Source organism: Anser cygnoides, chromosome 3 (assembly GCF_040182565.1).
Source record: "Anser cygnoides isolate HZ-2024a breed goose chromosome 3, Taihu_goose_T2T_genome, whole genome shotgun sequence".
Lineage (NCBI taxonomy): Eukaryota > Metazoa > Chordata > Aves > Anseriformes > Anatidae > Anser > Anser cygnoides.
Genome location: NC_089875.1, coordinates 35,043,770 through 35,061,263, shown reverse-complemented (window position 1 = coordinate 35,061,263; position 17,494 = coordinate 35,043,770). Strand labels below are relative to the sequence as shown.

The following is a 17,494-nucleotide window of genomic DNA, read 5'->3' as shown; positions in this document are numbered from 1 at the left end:
GCTAACACCTGTTGCGGTGAAAAGTTATTTTAGTTGTACAGGCCCAAGATTAGTTTTATAGACCGAAATAAACCCTTGTCATTGACTTGAGTGAATAGCTTTAGACTTCAGAAAAAATATGCTGAATGTGTGGTCTAAACCAACAGAAATGTATATGGAATATTAAAGTAATACTGGAAAATGGCACTGTGCATATGCTGATGTCTTGGCTGGTGCAGGAAAGTAAATCTTATCCTCTGTCACTTTAATACTTTTAGGATTTCTGCCTGTCTCTATGATTTACCTAACTGACAGTCAGATATGATTCATGTAAAAAGAAAGTAGCATTCAAGTAACGATAACTTGAAGAGACATTAAAAAAATGAAAAGTGATCATGCGATTGTCTTTGTAATGTGCTATCTTGACATAACTCATTAAAATCAATAAAAGACCTAATAAAGAAAAATGCGTAACTTCTGCTAATACATGTCATATAGACTCAAGCACTGTATAATTTTGTGTTTGTTACAGTGCAAAGGTCCTGGCTCAATACTGTAAAGGTGCCATGTAGAATTTATATTAGATACTGTTAGGCAAGAAAATATTTAAGACCTGACCAAGTAATAACACATTTTCCCCATTGAACACTGAAAGAGAAACAGTAACGCAGGACTTGGAATAATGCCTGAAATGTAATTCATTTTAAGTGTGTAATACAAGTTGTGGTGTTTTCAAAGAAAATCTAAAGTCCTTGTCTTGATAATTTTTGCCTGAGGACTGTTTAATGAATTAGGAATCTGTAACTCCAAAGACTTGCATATTGTTATTTATTTAATTTTTAAAAAAGGAAAAAAGGTAGGGTATTTGTCAAAGCATTGTGGGCAAAGATGTGGTCAACTACCACCTAAAATCACTGTCAGTTTAGTAAGGAAAAAATCAGAAATTTAAAAAACAGTTGTTTTCATGTTGATGAATATACAGTTTTAATTTGTAGGATAAATTGATAATATTTTTGGTTCTCTCATCCAAATCAGCTGTAGATTGTCTTTAAGTGTAGAATAGCATTCAGTGTTAAGTGAAAGTGAGAAATTAAAAAATGCATCAAGGCATATACAGCACAGGTTTGGATCTTTTCTTCTCTGCCTTTCTACCTGTTAATCACCACGTATATCCAGTGTTATAAGGTTTATGGAAGCCTTGTGTTTTGTAAGTGTGAAAATACTATTTTCCTTGTTTGTTTCCTTTACCTTGTTCATGTCACTAAGGTCATAATTATGCCAAATAGGATTAAAATTTGTCAGGCATCATCTGGAGTGAGATTGTAATGTAATGTTTTTACTTGTTGTGCCTTAGAAAGACTGAAGGTATTCATAACTAATAAAATATGTCTGGAGAGTATATGGACTTTTATCTTCTAACTTCTTGTGCCTAAAACAATCCTATTGTTTTTAGAAATTAATAGTTTATTTTGGAGGTTTAGTGTCATGAACAGATGACCACATTTTTGTCATACTAGTAGGTCTTATACAGTTCTAGATACATGCAATCAAATAACAAACTTTATCAATACTTGTGAAGGTGTGGAGTTTATAGGCACTTAAATTACCACCCTAATCAGCGGTATAAATTCCAAAAATCATCATTTGGGAATGTTGTCTGTGGTGCTAGTAGTTAGAGATGACAGAAGCTGCTGTGAGAAGATGATTTGAAATGATTGCTTCATCATCCTATTTGTTTGTTCCCAACTTAACCGCTGTTCTTCTTCTTCTGTTATGTAGTCGTGATGTTTTATACGGATCAATGATTTTAGTGTAGGTTCTTTTAGTATAATCTCTCATGTACAAGGAGTGAAGTTGCTAGGCTAATAAGCCTAATTCAGGTTTATGTTTTGCTGTTACCTTTTCTAACTCACCATCCAAAAGGAATTTTTATTTTTTTGTGTTGAAAGAATATGTTTGAATTTTGAATCTGAAGTCAATATCTAGGCAATACTCTGAGAAATATAAATTATTATATATTTTACATAAAAGCGTATAAAATTGGGAGGAATTTCTATCTGAACTTCAGATTATTCAAACTCAGTAAACTGATGGTTTGTGAACTGGAGGAGCTCCCCTGCTAGTATCAAAACCCACAACCTCTCCAAAACAATGATGTTTGGTTTTTGTATGGGATGAATTAAATAAGGATTCACAGATAAGTGTTTTAATTAGTTTGAGGGTTGAATTTTAAGGCAATTGTATAATGATATGTAAAGAGAATTACATATGATAATTATATATCATTTATATGTAAGAATACAAATGATACACAACAATAGAGAGATCTTTATGTATAATATGATGGGAAATAAAAAGAGGAAAAATCTTGGGGTAGCACTGATCTGAGGACAATGGTAGGTGGAAAACAAAGACTTGTTTATTCGAGTCTTTATTCAGCTTTCTGTGATTCTAAGTGCATTGTTAAGTTTATTAGCAGTTTCATCTCTAAGCATTCAGAGCATGTGTACTGTGACAATTATGAAATAAAAGAGATGAGTTCTTACTGGTTTTTGCTATGCATCAATTTTTTTTGCATTAAAATATTTGGTATAAAACACATTCTGCACTTAAAAACAATCCTTTTGTCATATATTTAAATCAGGTTAAACATCACATACTTTTTCACATCCAATTAAAAATGTAAGTTACCTGTTGTCTATTTAGGAAACAGTAATGTATTTCAGTTGTGTAGTTTTATTTTAAGGTTGTGTGTATGCTCATAGTTGTTGTTTCTTCATAATTTCTGGTCACTAAACAATTAGTAAACAGTGTTGTGATAAGAATAAAAACAACGAGCAGTTTAAGGTTTGTGAAAATTTAGTTTAGAGAGATTTGTGTTCACTGTTGATGATGTGTAATCAGATCTGCTTTTGATTCTGATTTATTTTTAAATCTTTGTGAATGAGGTGAACGCAGAATTGGTATGTATGCTAGATTTGAATGGAAAAGCTACTTAGTTTGTTTCAACAAAACAGAATTTTTTACATGTTCATACACCAAGCAGAGCAGCAAAAAAAAGTTATATTGACTGGTTTGTTTTGTTGCTAAGTCATGGTTCTATTACTTCATTGTAATTAGCATTTTTCTTATTCTCTTGATATTTATGCTTTTCAGTACAACGTAAAAAGGCTGGTGTGGGAAACCACCTACTCACAAATGTACTTTATTTTACTTCATAGTATTCTAATAGAATTACAGTATAAAATCATAAATCCCATTTCAACCAGAAGCTGCCTGTACTACTGGGAATCATTGGCGTTTGAACTCTGTTGTTGGAGTGGCTGTATGAGTGAAGTGCCTGGAGAAGCTCAGCAGATTTCTGAGTAGGTTATAAAATCATAGGAACTTCAAAAAGAGTCTGATCTTTTCCTTGTACTGTTAAGAGCACACAATAAAAGCAAAGATGTTCGTATGTATTTTCAACAGTGCCTGCCTCAAGTATAGGGTTTTACAAATGACCAGCAGTATTGTGAGGGAGTTGAGTTTAATAAAATGAGTAAAGGTTGTGTAGATTTGGCACCCTGGTACACGAAGATGAAAAGGTTGTAAAATTTGAGAAATGTGCTAGTATATTTCTGTTGAGCGGGCCAGTTGAATTTTGCAGACTACACTGGTCTTTTTCAGGATACTTTGCTTAAGTAGAATTGTCTTAGCTAAGAGAAAATGTTGTTTAGTGCCTTTGTACTGGCAGGCCTTATAGTTCTGTGTATGTGGGGGACCTTAGACAAATTATCTGTGTGCATAATTGCATGTTCCTTTAACTTCTGGTGTCTGAAAACTATGTATAAGGTTTAGCATTTTAAGGCTTTCTAACCAGCCAGCGAAGAAAATGAGAATCATACACTTGTTTAGGTTGGAATGGGCCCCTGGAAGTCATTTGGTCCAACCTCCCACCTCAGACAGCGTCAGCTTCCCTTGCTCAGTGCCTCATTTCAGTTGACTTGTGGATCTCTCTGAGGACGAAGACTCCAGAACTCCAGAACAAGCAACCATTTCTGATGTTGTCACTGTGAATTTGTTTTCCTCACATAATTAAGATTTCCCATGTTCCAACTTTTATCATTTGCTCTTTTTTTTTTTTCATTTGTGACCTCTGTGAAGAATATGGCTCCTCTTTACTTCTGCATTAGGCAGTTGAATGCAGTCTCTGATTCCTGCCTTAGCCCTTGCTTTCTTAAGACTCCCACTAGGGAGGCCAGTATAAATTCATACCTTTTGTGTACGTTCTACTTGCATTCAAATTTAGTGAGGGGTTCCTTGTTCACTTGCTCTGGCCATCTGTCACACCTGCTCAGCTTTCTGTGTATTGGAGTGGACCCTCCTACTTTTTATATCTTCTTTGAAGGTCATCCAGCCCTCTTGTCCTGCAGGGATGCTATGCTTCAGTCTCACTATGGGGTGGTACTAAACAGATCCCTCAACAAGGTGAGATCTGCTGTCCTGAAGCCTGTAATGTTGCTTTTCATCTTGACTGTTATTCTCAGGGTCATAGACTCTGATCTCCTGGTCTTTGCAGGCAAGGCTGACATCAACTTTCACATCTGCAACAAGTTCTTCCTTATTTGTGATTAGCAAGACCAATATTTCCCCTTGGCAGCTGCAGTAGTTCTGTGTTCTTATGATTAAAAAAAAATACATCTAGATTAACTAACAGATTATTGCAGTAAAACTTCTGAAATTTTGTTGATTGATCTTTTGTGATTTTTTTGGTGGATTCACAGAATCACAGAATCGTCTAGGTTGGAAGAGACCTCTAAGATCATCTAGTCCAACCTCAGCCCTAACACTAACAGGTCCTACACTAAACCATATCACTAAGGGCTACATCTAAACGTCTCTTAAAGACCTCCAGGGATGGCGACTCAACCACCTCCCTGGGCAGTCCATCCCAATGCCTAACACCCCTTTCAGTAAAGAAGTTTTTCCTAACATCCAACCTAAACCTCTCCTGGTGCAACTTTAGCCCATTCCCCCTCGTCCTGTCACCAGGCACGTAGGAGAACAGACCAACCCCCACCTCGCTACAGCCTCCTTTAAGGTAACTGTAGAGAGCGATAAGGTCGCCCCTGAGCCTCCTCTTCTCCAGGCTGAACAACCCCAGCTCCCTCAGCCGCTCCTCGTAAGACTTGTTCTCCAGACCCCTCACCAGCTTTGTCGCCCTTCTCTGGACTCTCTCGAGCACCTCCATGTCCTTCTTGTAGCGAGGGGCCCAAAACTGAACACAGTACTCGAGGTGCGGCCTCACCAGAGCCGAGTATAGGGGGACAATCACCTCCCTAGACCTGCTGGCCACACTGCTTCTTATGCAAGCCAGGATGCTGTTGGCCTTCTTGGCCACCTGAGCACACTGCTGGCTCATATTCAGCCGACTCTGAACGAGTACTCCCAGGTCCTTCTCTGCCAGGCAGCTAGCTTTCCAGCCACTCTTCTCCCAGCCTGTAGCTCTGCTTGGGGTTGTTACGCCCCAGGTGCAGGACCCGGCACTTGGCCTTGTTGAACTTCATGCAGTTGACCTCAGCCCATTGGCCCAGCCTATCCAGATCCTCCTGCAGAGCCTTCCTGCCCTCGAGCAGATCGACACACGCACCTAACTTGGTGTCATCTGCAAACTTACTGAGGGTGCACTCGATCCCCTCATCCAGGTCATCGATAAAGATATTGAAGAGGACCGGCCCCAGCACTGAGCCCTGGGGGACTCCACTAGTGACCGGCCTCCAACTGGATTTGGCTCCATTCACCACAACTCTTTGGGCCTGGCCATCCAGCCAGTTTTTAACCCAACAAAGCGTACGCTGGTCCAAGCCATGAGCAGCCAGTTTCTTGAGGAGAATGTTGTGGGAAACGTTTTGTTTCTACCTTATGTAATTAGACACTGTCCTAGTGTCTCACACTTTTTTTTGTCACAAATTAAGGTGATTTTCTTTAGCAACTTTACATGCTGAAGGACTAATTCTTAACCCACATTATTGTAGTCACTGGTTAGTCTGGAAAAAAAAAATCTACTAATTGTCACTCTAAGGACACTTCTCAAAACTAGCATTCTTTTTGCTTCTTTCAAAACCCAGCCTTGCCTTAATCTTAGTTTCTTAAACCAGCTCAGTACTGTAAGGAGAGATACCGTAAATATTGTGTGATACAGAGCAAGAGCCTCGAAGAATGCATTGACTTTGCAAAATGCTGTTGTCAGTTCGTAATCTTTTAGAATATGCAGCTAATTTAAAATACAAAGGCACATTCAGTAGCTTGTCATTTCTGTACTCTTTCAAAATTAACTTCTGATAGCATACAGAAGCAACCTGCAGGTCTCTGAGAAAAATAGAGATGGATGAGGACAGGTGCTGGCTTCCGTCCTCATTAAATTCATTTATAAGTTCCTCAGGTTAAGTCATTCTGTTTAGCCAAGCTAATCAAATGTGCTCATCCTTTTATAGCCTGTTACCCATGGTTTATCAGATGAAATTCAAAGGAACAGGAGCTTTGGAGGCACCTCTGGCTTAAGGATTTCTGTCACTTGAACTAAGCCACGCAGGTGTCTGTAGGACAGTTACAAACCTGATCACTGTGGTAGATCAACTGTTAAAAGCAACCTGTTTTCATCAGAGATCCGTCTGTATACCAGAATCCAGCAAACGATTTCATCAGCTCAGCTAAGTTGGAAAGATGCTATGTGAGGAGTGAGAGGGCAAAAGGTAATGAAGAGATAAGGGAACATCTGAAGTTTGTGTTGTTGCATAAAACCACTTTTAACTACAACTTTAATTTCTAGGAGTTTCTTTTAACAAAAAGAGAAAATGTGCTTGCCAAATTCCTGTCCTCAGGGGAGGATCCTGCTTTTTTTTTTCTTTAAAATACAATGAAGCAAGCAGATAAAATACAATAAAGTAAGTAGAGCTGAACTTCTTCTAATTTTCATGCATCCACAAACAAGAGTTTTGTCTCTGGATTTTACTATAAAAAGCATCTTTCTATATGTAAGAAAAATAACCATGGTCTCATACTAATGCTAGCAATTTGAAATAGTTTCATACAGTTCATGTAACTACTTTCCTGGGCAAAGTTTCCTGTGCATAATTTTTTGCAGAATTGCAAGAAGTATCTTTTATGAAATAGATTTGTTATTGAAAATACTTCAGATTAAAGAAACTCTTCAACAATGTTGTCTTTTTTTTTCAGTTCAGCTTATCTTTAGAAATTAAAGCGACAAATTCTTTGGATCATACCTTGGAAAACAAAATCCAAATTCTCTTTATTTTCATAGTAATTTTCTTCCCTGGATTTTTAGGATTGTATTCAACAGAACTGATATCAAAAATTGCCAAAGAATCCTCTGCTGTATACTTAAAAACAAATTAAGCACTTACAAGGTAGCTTTCAGTGAGAGTCCTTCACCAGAGATGAACAGATATGTTTACAAAGCAACTGAAAGAAGCAAGAACAGTAAGCTTGTTCCCACCTTAGTCATGTTCTCCTCACCAGTTTTGTTAATGTACTCACCTGACTATTGTGCATTATATAGGTTGTTGAAAAGAAGCCACAATATTTTTCTCTTCTTACAGAAAATCATAGAATGAGTTACAAAGTTATCACCTTGCCTTTGCTTATATTGAAGAACTAAGGTTTCCGTGGTAATTATCTGGATGATTTCATGAAAATTACCATGTCATGATATGCTTGGCTATGTGAAAAGGAACTAATTATAAAAATTAATCCATGTAAGTAATTTGGAAACCATAACTATGTATGGCTTTTTGGAAAACCAAACAACAAAGCTGCTGAAGTACATTAACTGAAACCGGTAATTAAAAGAAATTAAGGAGGATTTTTTTTCTAAATCTCTTAGTGTTTTCTCTGTGTTCTGTTTCTTTATAATTTAAAATATCTTGGCAAATACCAGAGCGAATCTAAGCTAAAGGCCATTTCTTTGGTGGGGATGAGAGGACAGTGGAAGAGAGCAACCCTTATGGTGCCTCATGCCTATGCCTTTAAGTAAGTCATTTCACTACATCTTGGCAATTTGATCAATAAGCAGAATGGTTTGGATTTAGCAATGGACTGATGTGCAGATTCTTGTAAATTTCACAACTGGTTGCAATTAAAAGTTCTTGGAGGTTAAAAGTCTGCTCTCAAATGGTAACTCTGTCATAGCAATTGTAGTAGTTTGCTAGGTTACTGATACTTTTATCAGTGCATAAGATGTAAGAATAGAAGAATGGGCTTATTTGAAGCGTAGATTTGTAATAATGAGAAAAAATCAGAAATCATTCAAATTGTTTAGTACTGTGGTTACCAAGGATCATCTTGGGCTTCTCATTTAGCATCTCTAATAAATGCACGTAACATGTTCCTGGCTTGGATGTCAGAAAGAATTCCTTCGGCAAATCCTACTTTTGTAAAAAGCAGATGGGGTCATGCAGAAGCATTGCTCTGAACAACCTAGACCTGTAAGTCACAACAGACTAATCCAGACTTACTTATCTGCCCTTCAGAAGACTTTACTTTTGTTTGGTTTGTCAACTGTAGGTTATGCAGTATTGTGGTGGCACTAATGCTGCCCAGTGTGTGCCCACTTTCCCAAAGCTCTTTGGTTTACTTCTCTACTTCACCTTGAATGTTGCATTCTTGGATTTAAGCTTCAGGCTGATTTCTGCATTTTTAGTTTCCTTAAAACCAAATATTTTACCTTTACAAATAATACATGTGTACATTTGTGTGTACATGTATATATCAAATACTAATGGCACAAGTTTCCTTGAAGATTCTTGCGAACTTGCCCTGAGTTTTGTATAGGCATTGTAATTCATGCAACAGTACTTTCTCTGTTTCGCGAACAGAAAGCTATGGGAGTTATCAGAGTGCATCACGCCTAGGTTTAATTCTGATATACTGCATACGGTATTTTGAATACTGATGAGGATGAATAATGATACCTGAGAGTTAGCCTGGGTTTGGCAGAACTGTTATGACTGGGTTTAGTCTTGGTGTCGTTTGAAATATGCTCCTGTCTCACAATTCAGTTATTACTTGCCATTTTGTTCTTACATAATACTGGGGATATTATAAAGGTTATTACACAGTAACAGTATGCTCTTCCAAGTCTTCATAAGAAAGCAGTTAGTATACACTTTCATTCAAATATCATGTAAGAATGATATATTGAATGAAATTTTCTGTTTTGTATAATATTTTGGTAGTATTCTCCTTTTTACACTGTGAAATGATGGGGAGGAAGATAAAAAGTGTTCTTGTTTGTAGGAAAAATATGGAGAAGAATTGGAGTAATGACTCTTCCCATCTGAAAACATTACATTCAGTGCAGAAAGTGTTGCGTAACCTTATATTCTTTTCTTTCTGCTCACCCATCTATTTTTCCTGTTTTTCTGTTTCTTTATTTTATTGGTCTTTCCCTAAAATAAGAACAAAGATGACTTGTGAAGATTCTCAGCAGTGTATTTTTGTTCTTAAACTATTTTATGATTTTTTTATCTGCCTTTGGTACAGAACAATAAACTTTCAGATATGTTGACGAAACTTTCATAATCTTGATTTAGTTTTTTTCTCTTCCAGATGTTTTATTTTAAATTGTAGTCTCACTAATAAAGTCTAGATTTAGATGGAAATACAGAGCTTTGGGACTGACAGGAAAACATTGTTTAGTATTTATAGAGACTTCAGGTGGTAAATTAAAGCTTGCTTTGTTACTCGCACATATTCTGATATTCTGAAATTCTTTAAAGTCCTCAAGTGTAAATATTGTGTCCCTTACTGTGTTGTATCTGTGCTGCTTTAAATGTTAGGATTAGGCAGTGAAAAGTTGAGTATTTGAGTTCTGGCGTAAGACTGAGTTCAGTACGAGTATCGTTACAAGTGGTTTTTTTAACCAAAAAGTAGGCCTGTTTCTCGTTGTCCTAGGCTGTTGCAGTGTTGGTTTTCTTTTGTTTATTTTATCTTTACATCAATAACATTGTTAGAGAATTTCTCTTTCTTTCATAACTGTAGAGCAGGTATGCCTTACCTTGCATTTTTATGAATACCTTTAAAAAACAGGTTCCTTACTCAGGGTCAGAGTGTCATTGCTCCTGCAGAGGAGTGAATTGTAACTACTTCTGCCTCTTTTCCATCTTGTTTCTCTTTTCCTTCTCCTCTATCCCCATATGACTTTTATACACACATCATTTATAGCACAATGGCCTAAATAACTGGCTGGACACCAGTGTCAGAGGTACACACAGAAGCCGAGGAGAGGCTTTCCTGACCTGATGCACTCGCCTTGTGCCACGTTGGGTGGCATGGACACAGAGACTTTGTTCCGTGCCCTGCTTGTGCTGGTTGGGAGAGTGAACCAGAGCGAGGGGACATGCGCTCTGGTGCCGGGGAAGAGATGTATTTGGGCCTGAGCAGAAATGTCTGCAGGAGCATTATTCATTGAGCACTTTAGTTTTCATCTTTTTTTTGAGAGATGTTGTGTTTACGTGAAAAATAATATCAAGGTCTATCACCATGTAGCTGAGAACAAAATCCATTTAAGTAAAAAACAAAATGATTTGACAGAATATCAGCAGTGGCGAAAATGGGAGAAAGTGGTACCATTCTCACACAAGTAGCCATTTTTTTGAACCTAAAATAAACACTGTTGAAGTGTTTAGCCAAGCAACACCAAGTTTTTTTAGCGGCCACCTAGAATGGGCCACCGAAGAATGAGCTCAGAAACTAGGGTCCTGTGTTAGGAATGCGCTGCTTGCTTTCTGCAGTGGAGGATTTGTCGCGAGCAAACAAAGTAGGTAGCAGATTGAACTTCCCAGGATGAGACAGAAGAGATTTGGACCAGTTAAGAGATTTACTGATTGCAATTTGTAAAAGGGCACTTGAAAAAGTGTGTGGAGTGTAGAACATTGTTATTACATTCCCCTCAGCACAGGCAGGATGGTATGGAAGCCTTTGGGTAATGCTGACTAGAAGTTATGGAAGAATTTGTGCAGAGATTGTTGGTCACAAGAGGAAGGGTCAGTTGATGTTGAGGTATCTAGTGGTACATGCATTCGTACTGCATTCATTATGCTTTCATTTGCTGTTGCCTCTCTTACTTCCCAGTGTGATTTTGTTTGGAGAGAATTTGTTTTAGCTATTTTATTTCAGCTTTCTTTCCTGTGAGAACACTAGGGGAAAAGAAAACAGATACATTACATTATCACAGAAATTTATGAGGCATTTCACACAAACCAGCAAAGCATACTTCTTAATGCATTAGGAGGTCTTTGAGAGGAAAGAATAAAACCACTGGGGCTCCTTCTCCATCCTACAAATATCTATAGGCAAATTTCTTTTCTCAGTGAAGCTGGATCACATTTGTAATGTCAATAAAATTAGCAGGGAAGTTTCCCTGCTGTCTCCCTTTTCAAAGTAAATATCTAACAGAAGTTTTGGTATACAGTGTCTGAAACTGTTCTGGAAAGAATCCAGGCTATCTGTACATTATTAAGGGATATCAAGTTATATTGGCTACGTAACTCTTCTTGGGCTTTCGTAAAAATTAGTGGTTGGAGTCGGCATCAAGTTCCTGGCATCAGGGCAGGGCTTTCAAAGAGAGAACTTGCCATATATTTAGCAAAGTTTTTTACCTAGACTATTCCCTGTACGTTTACTACACATCAAAAAATCTTGCTGTTATTCTCAAGACACAGCAAATTCTAACTTTATTAACGTTTGTGAGATTCATAGCAAGTTCAGCTAATGTAGTATGGAGGTGCTGTTAGTGCAGGTGTTGGAGTACCTGATATATGAGGAAAGGCTGAGAGAATGGGTTTTGCTCAACCTTAAGAGGAGGAGGTCTAAGGGAGAGGTCTCAGCACTGTCGGTAACTATTCAACAACTAGGTGTGGAGAAGGCTGAGCCAGACTTCTCGGTATCAAATTCTTTATATTATTCTCATTTTGAGTAGCCACTTTAATTTATGCAATTTAATCTATCCCCTTTCTTCAGAATGCGCCATATGGGTACTTGTATGCACAGCACTGCAGTAGCTGAGGAGAAAATAGTTTTGATGGCTTTCATTTCCATTGAAAATAGATTAACGTAATCTGTACAGCATTGAATTCATCGGTACTGCAACCACGTATTTGACTTTCAGAATAGGAAACAGAATTCATGCTTGAGAACACTGTTAAAAACCTAACTTTTTTCAGCGTTTTTTCAAATGAAATACTGAATCTTTTAAATTGCTGTTTTTCTTTGCAGTGTTTGCTCTCTCAGCCGAAGTTCTGGGCCATTCAAACTTCAGCTTTACTCCTTCGGACCAAGCTTGAGAAAGGAAGCTCTCGTAGAATGGAACGGGCAATGAAGCAGACTCAGGTAAGGCTTCTGAGCTGCCTTGATCCTGACCTGAATGCCTAAGTTAGGAATACAGGTTCTTCGTGTATTGAATGGAGACAGGCAGGAGTCAGGAGCTTCTGCAGTTCCTCTCTGAACAGTAGTGAGCCAAAATTTCTAATTATGCCTCTAGATTAGATGCATAAACTACAAATCCTCTTATTTCTGCCAGTCCTCAGACAAACTTGTATATTTATAGGTTATAAGTGGTCATTTTCTTTCCAAAACATTAAAGTTTCGGAAGATTGAAATTAAAATCTGTTTTCTTACCTCAATTTTCTAATTTCTGTGATATCTGAGGAGTGTTTTATGTGAGAGTTCATAAATTTAAAGCTCCTACTGCTACTTTAAAATATTTCTTACTGAAGTAAATCTGTAGGAAAAAAACAAACTTGCAAATGGTCACTCGTTGTGAGAACAGAAAAATACATTTGTGATTACAGCTGCAATTTTGATTTACTGTTTGGATGTGGTACTTAGATTAGCATTTGCATCTCAAGTTTGAGGTGGTGATTAAATAATCTTGCTCTGAACATAGATAACATCAGTTTCCAAGTAAAAATAATAAAAAATCAATCTGAAATTTATCAGCTAGTGGGATTTATTTAAGAAATAAAGTTTTCAAAGGAAAAATCTGTAGGCTATATGAAGATATTTTTCTTTGTGTGACAGAGTTTTGTTAGCCATCTGTCATCTTTATCCTGTTTAGTCTTGTTGTCACATGAACAGCAGGCATTAATATGTGTCTGTCAGGGAACAATCCTGCTGACTAAAGTGGCCAGGAATGTACAAATTTAACCATCATAGTGCTGTGCAATTAAATCCTGGAAAGCTGATGTTTCATTTCAAATCATTATTGATGCATGGACCTTTGAAGGAGTGCAGCTTGGATGTGCTGCTGCATTTTTATTCTGCTGAGGAGGGCATAGAGTTGCTGTAGTGGAATTTCCCTAAGTTCAGCAGAAGATGTCAAGGAAGCCAGGATTCCAAGTCTGGGAGAAGATGTAACATCTGGTGGCATTTGGGAAGTGATCTCAGGATCCTTGATGCCCTAATCTATAAAGCAGTTGGAGCATATCCAACATTTTTTGTCTAGCTTGATAAACCTGAGTACTGGAAGCTATTACACCATACAGTTTGACATTCTCATGATGGAAATCTTCTGAACGGCTTATCATTCTAAGTATGTTTATCTGAATTCATCATGTGTTGCAACTGCAATAATGCAAAGGATTTGGTAAGCATGCCCTGTGACATTCTGGGACATAACCTCACTACAGACATATAATATGTGATTTTAAACACTATCTTGAATCCTTATATGTTTACGTTTTCTTTCATTAAGTTCTCTAGATGTTTTAATACAATGACATATTTGTGTTGATTTGATTACAGTATCAAGCTCAGTTTCCAAAAATAGTTAGAAGTTGTGTAAGGATTGATCTGTGCTAAATTAATCAAATAACTTGAATAACTTTCCATTTAAGGTTTTCATTCTTGAGTTCTATCAGATCAAATTTTTTTCAATATCAGTTCTAATAATCTTTAAGGAATCAGAAAATGAAGGCTGACTGTTTAATGTTGTTTTTCATCCATAATACAAGTTTGATAAATCATCTTCATAAAGATGCCTAAGTATTACCTGAAGAGCTAGCTAGTTCTGTATATAGTTATCAGTAGAATACATATTTTAAAACCCCAGGGGTTTCATGCAAGTAGTTATTTCTCTTTTTATCAAAAAAATGTGATGTGGAAAACTGTGTGCAAGAGAAAAGGGCAAGTTAAGCCAAGCTTGGAAGGTTGTCAAGAGGTGGATATACATATGGTTGGACTGCCCCCATTCTTCACAATATTTGCCTTTTAAGTAATTATTAGAATTGTTTTAAGACAGCTTGAATAAGAAGTGGTAAACAGAATTGTTTAAGTAGCTTTAGGGTTGTGCGAAGTGTGTGCGTGGACCATTAAAAACTCTCTTACTGGTGCTGGGACTGTCCTCTAGGCCTCTCCTACCATTATTCTTCCCCTCCCCATTTCCACTGCCATATATCTGCTTTAGGTTTGGTTTACTCTGGGCCTCCAAATCCTTCTAACCAACTGGTCTGACATATAAGCAGCTTCCCAGCCATAAAGCAAGCCAGGCTACTATGCATCATTTCAGTTGTTAGTTCGCCAAATAAATCACTTTAGGGCTATGTGTTTTGTGGACCTGGCTATCTTTGTTTAACTTAATTACTTCAAAATAATTGCAGCTATTTTTGAAAGGAGGGTACATGGGTTGAATATAGCTGCCATGTTCCAAGTATTAGATATATTCCTACTTTGTTAAAAAGCTTTTATCAAATGATTATGTAAATACCTTTTCTAATTGGAAGTCTTCAAAAGGAACTGGCATGATTACTTTCAAAACCTTTCTGATTACGTTCGAAGTGTGAAGTACAGATAACGTAGACTTTGGAACCACCATAGATTTTTAAGTAATTATTCTGGGTACTCTGGAATGTGCTTCAGCTAGTAGCTAACTGGAAGTCAGGAGGAGAGATTTTATCCTTAACATTTTTCTGGATGCTGCTGGCCATCTCTGTCCAATTTTTGCCTAAATGAGGTTTGGATCCATGAAAATAAGGTTGAAGTTTTTTTAAAATGAGTACTTTTTTCAACCATTTTTCTAAGAAAAAGAAGCAGCATTCGAGAGCTAAACCACAGTTCTTTTACATTCCGCTAGAATATTTAATCATGACCAGTATGGCATATATTGACATCTGGATCAAAGTACTGCCAACCAAAATGTGTCTCTGGATACAGCACAATTAAAAAAAAAAAAAAAAAGTTGGGTGGTGGTTGGCTTTTTTTTCCGCATGGATATATTTGAGGGAGGGTGAAGTGCTAGGATGGAAAGAAAGGAAAGGGGTAGGAAGAGAAAACAGGAGGAAAAAGTGAAAAGTGGTAGGTTTTGATAAATTGCTGTCAGCATAAGCAGGATCCTGGCATTTCTACATCAGTTTTGGGATCTTCAGCTACCTTCTATTGTAAGAAAGTAATTTAGAAACTATTAATAATGGAAAATGGGTTGGAACAAGCTGTTAAACCACAAGTTACTGCTAAAAGTGCAGCCAGAGCTCAAGTAATAGAATGGGAGATAAAAGGGGAGTTTTGAGTGGTCTAGCAGATATCAAAAAAAAAAAAAAAAGAGAAAAGAGGGAAGATGACTCAAAAAAATAAAACTTTAGAGCACATAAAGGAAAGCATCCCACTGTAGTTTCTTGATATGTGAAATAAAAGTGCTCTTCCATGTTGATGATTTTTTAAAAATATTTTTAAGAATGAAGCAAAATGAATGAAAAGTTGTGTGCAGAGGGTGATGGGGTGGAAGTGAGAGCATCGTTACTCAGGCAGCGAGAGGTGAAGGTGCCATGTGCCTGGTATACCAGTAGCCTACTGTAATGTATCCTATAGTGACTTGTTACAGCTGCTTCCTGCAGCTTAATCCGTGTGGTTACACTGGCTACCTTGATGCTTGGAGCTTTTGTCAGTTTATGTGCCTCTTTTCTGATTGTATTTTCAAGTGCTAGCTGCACCTGGCGATAACATGCCTGTGAGCCAATCGCTCGTTTTTCTGAAGGTGCAATACAGTATAGGTGATATTTCATACGGTTCTCTCACTTGCTTTTCTTGGCAGCAAAGGAATTTGCCTGTTAGTGGGGGAGAAATGTGTCTTGAAAGGGTGTTTTTAATAAGACTTCAGGAGAGCAGGGAGCAGACTAGCAATATTATAGGCTAATCATTATGTCTTAAGATTGAAAGGTCACATGAGAGCTTGTTTTATACCCTTAGTCATACACAGATGTATGTGGTTGGGAATTCTGTGTCAACTGCTCGGTAATTTTCACTTAAATTATACTTCAGAGTGTCATTTTCTCAGCAACAAATGTTTTTCTGTGTGTATCTAAATGGGAAATAATGATTTTTTTTTTTTTTGGTTTAAATTGTTCTCACCAGAAACATGCTGTAGTTGGTGTGCAGTTACTTCAAATCTGAAAACAGTTGAGTATACCTTTATGGAAAGAAAAGCCAGTATAGATCTAACAGAACTGTCATCTTGTGCTCTACGAGGCACAAGTTGCCCAAATGCAACTTTATTGTTTCATTATTTTCACGTTGATGGTCTTTAAATAGTTATGCAAGAAAGTTGTGCCATTTATCATAGAAATAATATCCTTTTTTCTTTCAAAACTCAAATGTTGCCTCCTTGCCAACTTGCTCCCCATGCTTTGCTTTATTTGGCAGTTCTTTGACATTGGATAAATTCAACGTTTAAGGGAAGAGCTCAAAAAAGAGAAGGGAGCAGCCTTCCTCCCACTAGACAACTGATCTAGAGAGGTTTGAGGCTAACACATTTTTCCCACTTTTTCTGCTTCTTAAATATTTCTGATCAGGTATCAAACCCAAGGTTGGAGCAGTATAGAGAGATTTTAAGTATGACCAAAGGAATGACAAGACTTGCGTGTTCAGCTAAACTATTAGGTGACTACACTGGGAGTTCCTCCTCTTTAACCCCTCTCTTGTACTCTGTTAAGTGAGATTTTAATAGTTGCTTTTAGCTGTATATTGAATGGGAGAGGGGAAGAAAGGAGAAAAATGAATATGTGAAAAATGTAGGTAGTAAATTTGTTTTACGTGAAATTTTTAATAGAAAGTTCCTGGAATCTGAGAAATACGCTGGTGAACCAAGAGATTTACCTCACTCTCTTTGGGAAGATAATAAGTGGAAGAGACACCTTTTCTTTTATCCTGTAGAGATCCCACACTGATATCCATATAGTTCTCAGCTATTATGAATTGTATTTATTACTAGAATACATTTCAGAAAGATTTTAATAGGAGGACAAAAGCCAGGTGCCTTATGAAAAGCTTTTCTTAATGTGGTCCAGACAAGATCACAAGGTCTCCAGACCCCTAGAAATAAACCTTACTACTTCAGAAAGCAGTCGCAAGGGAGAGTGACCTCTTGGTGATAGTTATGATTTCAGTCTCAAGACACACGTTCCCAGAACATATTTCAGTTTGCTTAAGCAGATGACAAGTTTGACAGATTGAAGATGTTACATGACAT

At 37.2% G+C, this 17,494-nt stretch overlaps 1 protein-coding gene across 2 annotated transcripts in view; it reads left to right on the top strand.

Moving 5' to 3' along the window:
- Nucleotides 1-17,494, top strand: part of TTC27 (tetratricopeptide repeat domain 27) — a 113,408-nt gene that overhangs the window by 49,169 nt on the left and 46,745 nt on the right. For both annotated transcript variants that reach the window (XM_066993896.1, XM_048047746.2), the window contains exon 10: nucleotides 12,253-12,366. In XM_066993896.1, the coding sequence (XP_066849997.1) occupies nucleotides 12,253-12,366 (114 nt within the window). The remainder of the gene's footprint in view (nucleotides 1-12,252; nucleotides 12,367-17,494) is intronic.